Source organism: Battus philenor, unplaced genomic scaffold (assembly GCF_028537555.1).
Source record: "Battus philenor isolate CCGP_79_NKW_IND1 unplaced genomic scaffold, ilBatPhil1.0.hap1 SCAF_21, whole genome shotgun sequence".
In the NCBI taxonomy this organism is placed as follows: Eukaryota; Metazoa; Arthropoda; class Insecta; order Lepidoptera; family Papilionidae; genus Battus; species Battus philenor.
The window spans coordinates 12,781,866-12,792,426 of record NW_027181684.1 but is presented as its reverse complement, the minus strand read 5'-3'; the positions used below and the strand labels follow the sequence as shown (position 1 = coordinate 12,792,426).

General features: G+C 39.6%; 1 protein-coding gene and 1 pseudogene across 1 annotated transcript in view; both read right to left on the bottom strand.

Annotated features, from left to right (window-relative positions):
• Positions 1 to 1,487: 1,487 nt before the first annotated feature.
• On the bottom strand, positions 1,488 to 2,441 carry LOC137923431 (solute carrier family 25 member 3 pseudogene; annotated as a pseudogene).
• A 2,214-nt stretch (positions 2,442 to 4,655) lies between these two features.
• Positions 4,656 to 10,561, bottom strand: part of LOC137923432 (fibrillin-2-like) — a 116,755-nt gene continuing 110,849 nt past the window's right edge. The window contains exons 49-54 of the mRNA XM_068766682.1: positions 10,140 to 10,432; positions 8,502 to 8,705; positions 7,967 to 8,121; positions 6,752 to 6,991; positions 5,971 to 6,061; positions 4,656 to 5,203 (exon numbers count right to left, since the gene is read on the bottom strand). Coding sequence (XP_068622783.1) covers positions 4,836 to 5,203; positions 5,971 to 6,061; positions 6,752 to 6,991; positions 7,967 to 8,121; positions 8,502 to 8,705; positions 10,140 to 10,432 — 1,351 coding nt within the window. The 3' untranslated portion in view covers positions 4,656 to 4,835. The remainder of the gene's footprint in view (positions 5,204 to 5,970; positions 6,062 to 6,751; positions 6,992 to 7,966; positions 8,122 to 8,501; positions 8,706 to 10,139; positions 10,433 to 10,561) is intronic.

The window sequence follows — 10,561 nt, the reverse complement described above, 5'->3', positions numbered from 1 at the left end:
AAAGAATATTAAATAAATAAATAAAACACAATGAGTGCGATGCAATAAATCCTGACCTAACTGTGGGCAATATCATCCAAGACACAGCGCTCCCATTTGTTTCAACGATCGAAGTAAACACGAAATGTCATATAAAGTATCAGTGGACAATAAACATAAAGAAACTTGAGCTCGACTATCAAGGCGGCTTACGTAAAGCGGGTAGGCAGGCAAACCGGCCCACTGGATCGGTTGTAAGATTATGTTAAATGGAGAATCTTGTAAACACTGACCATCGGATACACTTCACAGATATATTTTCTATCGCTTTTTTAATCGCTTTTTGATATCTACATTGAATGAATTTGCTTTTTTTATTTAATATAAGATTTTAAAAAATTATACCAGTTATATTTATCAACCTAAAAGATTAAAAAAAATTAATATATGATAAACGGAATCAGATTTTGTAATAAATTCCGTAAAACACTATTGGACTATCATTTACAAAATTCAAAACGCATATTAAATATAAATTGACGGAAAAAGCGTATTATTCATTTAATGAATATTTAAATTAAAAGAATCTTTGGCACAGACTAATTATTTTGATTTCATTCAGGCTTTATCTGATGAAGTGTATATGTATAAATATGTATTGTTAAACTTTATTAATATATATGTTGTTGTGGAGTTTCTTCCTGCTTCTTCTCCACAACTTTAACACCTTGCGAAGCGGTCTAAAATAAAATAGATAAAAAAATAAGTTGACAATCATTAAGAGTTATTTCAGAAGTTCCAATGTTGAATAAAATAATTTTATATATTTTTCTTTTTCATTCTTACGGAAAAAAATACAAATTCCATGTTTGGCTTGCATATGCAATGCCAATGGAAGCATCTTTGAATGTTTATGGCATCAATATAGAATTTTCTCGTGGCCTGTTTGCATGTCGCCTATTCACGTGGAAAAGCATTAACACGCATCAAAATGCAATTAGTATTTCTTATTGTGTATTCTGAAGCATTTTAATAAACGCTAAATTTTAAAATAGCTTTTTTTATTTATTATGGTTCAAATTGTGTACGTATCTAAAACAGGGTAAATGATTGGAATATGACTGGCCAATAACTTATATCAGTACAAAGGATGCAGTGACATATATATAAACAAGTATATATTAATTTAATATATAGTAACCTCAAATTAAGGTAAGGCGTACCACATATCAATTGACTGCAAATGACTTGTATTTTCTTCTCTTTAAAGAATTTACACCCTTAATCGATCACCTTGTGTAATGGCAGGGGAATACAAATGCCGATACTAATATAGGCTTTATGTATTATTTATTTTTTACTAACAAAAGTTGATATGTATATAATATGTTATATACATTCTTCTCATTGCTAAAATGTTCTTTAACAGATCGTACAAAAAATATTAAATAAATGAATTTCGGTAGCGCGCTGTCTCGGTGTTTCACGAAGGCTGCCAGTGAGAGGCGTCATTTCTTGCCCTCCAGTTTCTTCTTGAGCGACAGCGGCATCTCCGGCGGCGGCGGGCGTGGCATGCCCGTGTATACCTTGAACGCGTCGTAGATGAACCACTGCAGGCCGGTGAGTGTGCCGATCATGATGATACGTGCGACCAGACCACGCCAGATGCCGAAGAAGCCGAGCTCGGAGACCAGCCCGCCGATAGAGGCGCTCGGGTCCTTGTTCAGCTTCGACACGATGGTATCCGCCGGGTGCGACACGATTGCGCAAAGCACCCCTGCGATATATCCCGCCATGAACGTCACCACCAGCTGCTCGCCCTTCGTGCACTGACTGCGCGGCTTCGGTACCAGATTGTCGTACAGAAACTCAACAGTCTTCTCGAATGACGAGAACTTCATCATGGTGTACGGCACCTGACGCAACCACAGCGGCACTAACCCCTTGTAGAAAGCCCCGAAGCCTTCTGTCGCCATCATGTGTGGCATGGCTTTGCGCAGCTGCGAAGTGTAGCCGGGTGTTGTCTGTATTCGTACCTTAGCGGCCTCAAATGGAGACAGGAACACGTCTGCGCACACCTCCGCTGAGGCAGACGCGGCCAGATACAAGTACGTGCGGTAGAGGTAGGCGTTCTCTTCGCTCATCATATCGGAGAACTGGTGTTTAAAGAACTCGTAGCCGGAGAACTTGACGGCGCCCTGCAGGGAGTACCCGAACAAGGTAGGCGCCCAGCCGCGTACGATATTCGCTACTCCACCCTCCTGCAGAGAGATGCCGAAGCCTTTGAATATGGACTTGTATTTCCCCGGGTCCACCTGCAGCCGGCACTTGACTAAGTCAAGCGGTGTTAGCGCCGTATGCGTGCTCCCGCATGCCACAGCGCCCCCCGCCATGCAAAGCAAGAAGAACTTGTTGCTGTACAGCTCGCACGAGAACTCTTCTTTCTTATCTTTTTTGGACATGTCGTTTTAAGAAAAACTCTTCACTGAGATGCAGTTTTATTATCCTATTCTTCTTTTAATTACTCCTATATACATCTATTACATGGAACGTTTGACATTTTGACTGTTAGTTTTGACAAATGGCCTTTGTTTCTTTTCCGTAATGTCAAAGAGTAATCTTCTTCACAAAAAAGGTGTCATTCCCATAAATTTAAGAGATATATTGAAAATAAAAGAATTTTTGATAACACAAGCTTATCTTTATGTTGCGTCTCGTTCAAATTAATTTTAAGTCTGTGATTTTTATTACGAAGTTGCTGACAAAAAATAAGTATGAAATTTTCTAAAATTTTGCTCAATACAGAAGACGAGGATTAATTAAGTTCCTATTTATCGCAAGCAAAAAGCTATTATTTGTGTAGTATTTGCATTAGTAATTTTAAAGTGATTGATCGAAGAAAAAATTACAGAAAATTCGAATTTATGTGATGAGCTTTAAAAATCTCTGGCTGCATCTCTTTAAAAAAAAACCTAGTGACAATGTCACTGTCATGTCAAAGTCGTAGTGAAATCAACTAGATTCATCTGAACCTTGTCTTGAGCTCTAGAGTGGGAGTCACCATCTCTACTCTATCCTCTCGACGTGTCTTGCTATTACGTTAGCGCCAGGTTTTCCTTACACTTCTTTAATTACCTAGAGAAATATTTACCAACCTTTTTTCTGCCATGCCCCATCTTCTGCTTCTTCTTCTTTTCAGCCGACGGACGTCCACTGTAAGGCCAATGCCTTCCAAATCACTTCAAATCAAACACGACGCAAATTGCGGTATTGGTGTATTTTTTATCTTAATACTATAAATGAGTTACTTAGATGTTTCAATAGATGGCGTTGACATTGAATACATGACAGTGTTAAGATGCAAGAATTTTATATGACCTGTTTTTTATAAGGCCATTAAATGAATTTTACTTTCATCGCCTATTTTACTCATGTCAATCGATATATACCTTCTGCAAGGCATGGATCTCTTTCAAAGAATGGTAACTGGTCTCGCGCTGTCCCTGGGACTATGTCGTCGCACCACCGAAGAGAGGCTAGCCCTCTTCTTCTCTTCTCTCTCATTCCGCGACTACCGACTGCATTAACAATGTGCCCATCCCCTGCCACAGCCTATACTCTAGTTTCATTTCACATGGGATTCTTTCCCTTAGCCTGGATCTACTGAAGTAACTTTCTAGATGTAACGGATCTAGTTCTAGAATCCTATACCTACTCCGCGAATACCAGCTGCACGATGTGCCCATCCCCTGCCACAGCCTATACTCTAGTTTCATTTCGCATGGGATTCTTTCCCTTAGCCTGGATCTACTGAAGTAACTTACTAGATGTAACGGATCTAGTTCTAGAATCCTATACCTACTCCGCGAATACCAGCTGCACGATGTGCCCATCCACTACCACAGTCTATACTCTAGTTTAATTTGGCATAGGATTCTTTTATTTACCCTGAATCTACTGAAGTAAATAATATCATTTACAAATAAATTTCAGTCAACCATCAGTTTAGCCATAGAACCTCTTCTGCCGGACATAGACTTTATTAGTAATCACTAATAACAGAATGAACGGTTATGGCGATAAGAAAACAATGTCGTGTTTTATTAAAAATTTATTAATTTCGTTATTATGCTTACTCTAAGAAAACATTATCGACTATTAAACCACAGTTATATTAGATTTGTATACACATATTTACAAAATTGTTACTGAACTAATTCAGATGTTTATTAGTAAGACATAAGTAACTTTACATAGATATAACATTGCAGATAAAACAATCATTTGCCATGTTTCGTATATAATCTGGCAACAATTTAATATATCTTCAATAGCCTGGTAAGTAGCTGTAATAAATTAGTTATGTTCTTTAAGAAGTAATCCTAAAAATTTCGATTATCGATACTTTTACAATATATCGATACCGGCACATCACTAGCGCTCCAGCTCCGACATAATACTTCCACGTACTACGGCTTACCGCATATTTTTTATCAAAAATTACTTAAGAAGATATATCATAGAAATAAAACTCTCCCGTTTTACGCTGAAATGCTCATTGACATAAATAATTATATTAAAAAAAATCAACTAACAACCAATTGCTTCAACCGATTCGAACATAGAAAACGCGTATTATTGCATACAAAAGTAAATTCGGTGATATTTTTAACTGAACCGTCATCAGATAAAATTGATTTCAGGGTAGTCATAAAATGTACAAAAACTTGCCAGAGAATCGCGAAAGGATAAAACAGAAATATAAGATTACTATAGGAATACGTGAAATTAAATTGGAAGATTAATGATGGCAGTGCTCGGCAGTGTTAAAGATAAGAGTCCCATCGCTGGGACGGTCAGCGTTTGGGTGGCGCGATGTGAATGGAAACGTATAGACGTAGAGGTGCGGGAACATCTAAATCAGCCTGGCGTCTGGATCTAGAAGCTCTGTCAGATCGTGGACGCACAAAACGAGCTTCCAGCTCCAGCTGTCTCCGAAGCTCAGCGCGTGGGGACAGGTGTCTGCGTAAACGCAGTGCCCATCCGCCGTCGCGTTTTGACAGCACGAAGTTCTTATCGTCGTCGCCGTACGCGATGCGGTAATGGGCACGCGCTCCACCGGACGCCGGCACCAATCGCAGCAGCGGCGCACGTGCCCACGTCTGCTCTGGTGTCGCCGTGACAACAATCAGCTCAGCTTCAGGCTCCAGAAGCGATCGTCGACCTGGAAATTTATTTACTTTCCTTTAACTTTGGCATTGCAATGTACAATAACATGATCGTATTAAAGTTGCTCTTAGACGATGCTTGATTCCTAGTTCTTCTATTCCACAATCTTTATCTAAAAAAAAAACTTTTAGTTGATATTTTAATCCTTGAAGCTAGTCTATATATATACACCTGTAATATCTGGAATGCAAAACTCTACCATTCGGATCCGGTACGGATTGACCAGTTGTACTAAGGTACGGTATTAGCAGTGGTAGTTCAGTGGAGTGAGACTTGCGATCTTATATGTAATTCACACTTTTTGCATTAATTATATGAGATTGCACACAAACAAGTTTTCAGAGGATGGGCACCAGCGTCTTCTGTATTCCATAACATATCACTGTGATCGTCATCTCGCCTGCCAGGTGGGGGAGATCTTTGAGGATAGTCCATGCCTTGCAATAGATGCCTACTGACTAAAACTGACGAAAATGATAGATTTACCAGCTGTTACCATAAAAGACTGAGGTCGTACATTCAGTCAATAGGGTTTATTTTGTCCCAGGATGTACCATGGAACAGTACTAAAGGAGAACTGAGCGTTTGTAGGGGTTTCAGGGGTTTAGTAGGTAGAAATCCCCCAAAACCTTGTTATTTCCCCAAAGAGTTAGATATCTTATGCGTAACCAGAAGATGCTCTTCTGTTTCTCTTTCTCTAACTCCAAAAAGGGTAATAAGCTGCAAGAAAAATAAGAAATTCCTTTAAATATGACAACTTACGCCTGCTACGTCTCCTGCGCCTCCTGACGTAGGTGGTTCCATTGGCGAAAACAATGCCCTCTTCAGGAGCTCTTCTATGCCGTCCATTCACCTGAAATACATTTTTTTTCAGCTAAAATACATATTCAAGTAGTTGCAATAATATAATAATACTAGCTGATCCCGCAAACGTTTTGCAAAAAAAATTAAAGTTTTTAATTAACAAATGTAAGATAAGGATTATTCGTAGGGGGGTGAAAATTTAGGTTTGTATGTATTTTTGTATGCTGTATCATAATAAAATAAAAACCAAAAAAATTGTCTAAAAAATTAAAAATAAAATTTTGGGGTGGACCACCCTTATCACTTAGGGGTATGGAAAATAGATAGTAGCCGATTCTCAGATATACTGAATACGCATGTAAGATTTGGTAAAAATCGGTCAAGCCGTTTCTGAGGAGTTCAAGTTCGAACACCGTGACACGAGAATTTTATATATTAGATTTAATAAAAGTTTTTTTTTTAATATCAAGGAATTATCGGTTGTAAATCTAAAATATTTAAAAAGGAGAATTTATAACAAGATTATCATCAAAAAATCCTTAGTTTTTACATCTATTTCCAATCACCCTGTGATCACTCTGACATATTTTACGTTACAGACATATTTTTTTTAAAGGAATGTTAAAGGTTAATAACTTCTAGTAGTACAAAATCTGATTTACCGTACATTAATTGACAGCAAATGAGTTATAAAAGGTTACATATTCACCCCACAAAAACCTCACTAGCAGATGCATACCTTACAGCTGAAGCATCCTTCCGTGGAGATGAGTTCATTCTTCCCACCGATCTTGTACTGGTCGCTGACGGGGAAGACAGGTGCGTCGCCTATGTCGTCGGCGGGCAGGGCTCCGTCCAGCGCCGTAAGGCAGTGGCCGGCGCCCACCAGCTGGTAGCCGGCGGGGCAGCCGCACTGGTACGACGAACCGAACGCAGTGCAACCGAACAGACAGCTAGCTGTCGCACATCCGCCGCCCAACTGTAGATTTACAAAAGAACAACCTCAGGTCACATCGCCAGTGCATCAGTTGGTCATCATCAGTCTAAGGCTCTGGAGTGGCGACGTCAACATAATCAAAGTCGAAGTAGTTGCTGGATTTGGGCTGCGTAAGACCGGCAATCGGGGCGATCTTTGGATGCCTATGCCTAGGGCCATTACCTGCTGCCAGCTTGATGGTGATGAAGCATTTTGGCCAGACCTAATTGAGGTCGTTGGAAGACACTGGATTCAGGAAATAATCTGCATCCAGCTTCCAACCAGTGCCATTAAATATATATGAGGGAGGTCTACGTCAGCAGGGAACCTCTCGATTTTTGGTCACTGAAAATCAGTACTGTGTGGTTTGGAAAACATTGTGCTATTTCATACCGACCAGACTACTCTAATATTACTTAAAGTTGTGTATTATATTTATGTCAGAATTGTGATTTATTAATAATTTTCTTTTCCACTAGCGCCACCTACAATTCATGTCAATTGCATTCTAGCGCACACAGCTGAAATGTATTTAAAAAATATCCGCTGTTAAAAATAGTATTACATAAACTAAAATATATATTTATATGTTACTTCACGCTATTAAATTTTTATGGCTAATTATATACAACATAAAAGAATGTGAATAGTCCATCAATTGATCTAGAATCAAAGGTGATATCTCTTCTTATCAAATTACGTCTTCAAATTCATCCTTATCTCCAAAAAAATACACACTGTATTGTTGGTACATTTTTACTGGATTCTATTTGATCAAATTTTTAAACCTAGTGCATGATATTACCGCATCTAATTTTTTACTAGCAACACATCTGTACCACCGTGGGGCTTGAGGTAGCCTAGAACCAGGACACTACACTTTACGTGACTCCGTTTGTTGGTATAATACACTCAGGATCTTGTTGCCTTGGTCTCTTGTTTTCAGAACGTAGAGAATAGAGATAGAGATATGTGTACCTGCAGACAGACGCCGTGAGCCGCGTCCCATCCGTAGCCACTTGGGCAACCGCAGCGATAAGCTCCCCCCACCGGGAAACAAGGTGATGAACCGCATGGCCCCTCTGCACATGCGTCCTGTGGCACGCAACCGCCGCTCGCTGATCGCACCGACCCTGTCAAAATCACACTCACTCTCACTCTCTTCTTTCCACTCCTATCTAGTCTTACTCTATCTTCGAGTTGCACTACTAGAACAATCGAAAATCAAACACATGGAGCATCCGGTTAAGCGATCTAAGAACTCGGCGGCCTCATATTGAAACTATAGTATACAATGTCTTGAAGAGCAGCTCTCCAAGGAGCCCTAGGGCATCTTGACAACTATTGAAGTGTATTCAAATTATTAAGATGATTATTATTTTTCGTAATTATGATTAATTACAGTGATCACTCACAAACATCTTTTACATCTTATATGTACACAACATATAAGATGTAAAGGATTTGCGCTGGGACCAAAGATGTAGGTAGTAACATGAGAGGGGGGGGTTACCTGCTGGGCAGTCGCAGCGGTAGCCTCCAGCGTAGTTCCTGCATGGCTGGCAACGGCCGTCCACGCACTCGTCCCGGTCCAGGCAGCGCTCGCCAGCAATATCCAATCGGAATCCACGTGGGCACACGCAGCGGTAGGAACCCAACAAGTTCACGCACTTGCCCGGCGGTGGGCACACGCCCTCCTCGTGGCACTCGTTGATATCTGCATCACATAATATTAGTACTAAAGAGGCTGTTCATCATCTGCCGATAGATGCCTAATACAAGGCATAGGCATTACTCAATGATCAGTTTTGCACAGCATGCAGTAACTTCTCACGGCCGTAACAATGTGATCCACCTAGCGAGGGATCTTTTTTTAAAATCATCAACTTTCCACTTCATGTGTGCCAGTGAGACAGTTAAAAAATATATTTATTTAATATTTTTTGTACACCATAATTAAAAAGAATACATCTAAAAGGCGACGACTGTAAAACAGGTGGTAATATCGCTCAAGGCAATCTTTATAAGACAGCCTTTTGATGGAGATGATAGAAAGAAGGAAAAGGCAGTTTAAGAAAATATCTTCTCTCTTGGGGGAAAAGGAGGGGGCCTTATACATGTGGCAACAACCGCCCTTAAAACACTTCAATGACAATTAAACATTTGAACGATAAAAAATATTGATTACTGTTTTTAATTCAGATATTATATTTTCAAGAGGGTTCAATCTTTTGTGAGGAATATTCCAGAGAGGGATGGGAGGTCCAAACAAGTTTAACTTGATGTGGGAATGTTCAGAAAAGGGAAATCACAAAGGACAAAACAATTGAAGGCCCTCTCGGAATCAACCTTGAATTTTTACATAAGCCCGTGTTGATCATGGAACGACTCCGTAGTACAATTATCAATGTCATTAAATTGGCATGGCATTGTTGAAAATATAGAAACATATACTATATAGGTACGTATTGTCATAATATCAGACCATACAAACACATTAAGCGACTGCATTTAGCTTAGATGTAATTTTAAATGTGTTTTATAATAGAAGGCACACACACACACACATAATATAAATATAATAATAAATCAATAGTAATGTATAAAGATAAATTAAGGTGATATAAGGTAAAGTTAACATAAAAGCCGTAAGGCTTTACACAATAGTGTGGAAAGCAGGCAAAGTGAAGAATGATGTAAAAATATAGATAGACTAGAATAGACTAAGATAATAATGTGTAGGAATTAGAGGAGAACCAACAACGGGCCAAATTAGGAAAAAAAGGAAATAGAATAAGTGATAATGTAAACAGAAACCAAACCGAAAAATTGTATTTTATAATGTAAAATAAACTGTTTTTTTATAATTACGGATGTATATCAAGTCCCTAATATTACGTTTGTGTGTATATATAAAGACTATTCTGTGTTTGGCACTAATCGGTGTAACATGTCTCCTGAAGATGCCCCGTGGAGGGGTGTAACACGTGTTGAGTGAGATTTGTGAGTGTAATGCGCATTGTTTGCCGCATACGCATTTATCAGCGGGCTGGCGGGCGGTGCATTTTGTTGCACGACTACCACTGCATGTGCGGAAGTGGCTACATATTGGTTCTTTTCCTACTTATATATAGACTAGTTTGAAGCTTACCAACACAAGCGTCACCACGCTTCTCATATCCGTCCTGACAGGAGCACTCGAAGGAGCCGTCGGTGTTGGTGCAGGTCTGCTGGCAGGTGTGCGTGCCCCGCTCGCACTCGTCCACGTCGCGGCATTCAGCACCATCTTCGTCCAGCTCGTACCCGGCGCGGCACAGGCATTCGTATGAACCTTCCGTATTCCGGCACAATTGTGTGCAGACTGACGGCCGTGATGAACACTCGTCGACATCAGCACAAACCTCACCAGCTGCACGATATCCGCGACCGCACACGCAACGGAAACTGCAAAACAATTATTTAACAACTAAAAAATTTGAAATTCAATATTTCATTATTCAATTTGGAATGAGAATCTACAGAAAAGACACGGCAAGAAACTTTAAAAATGAAACTTAACTTTTTATGTGCACG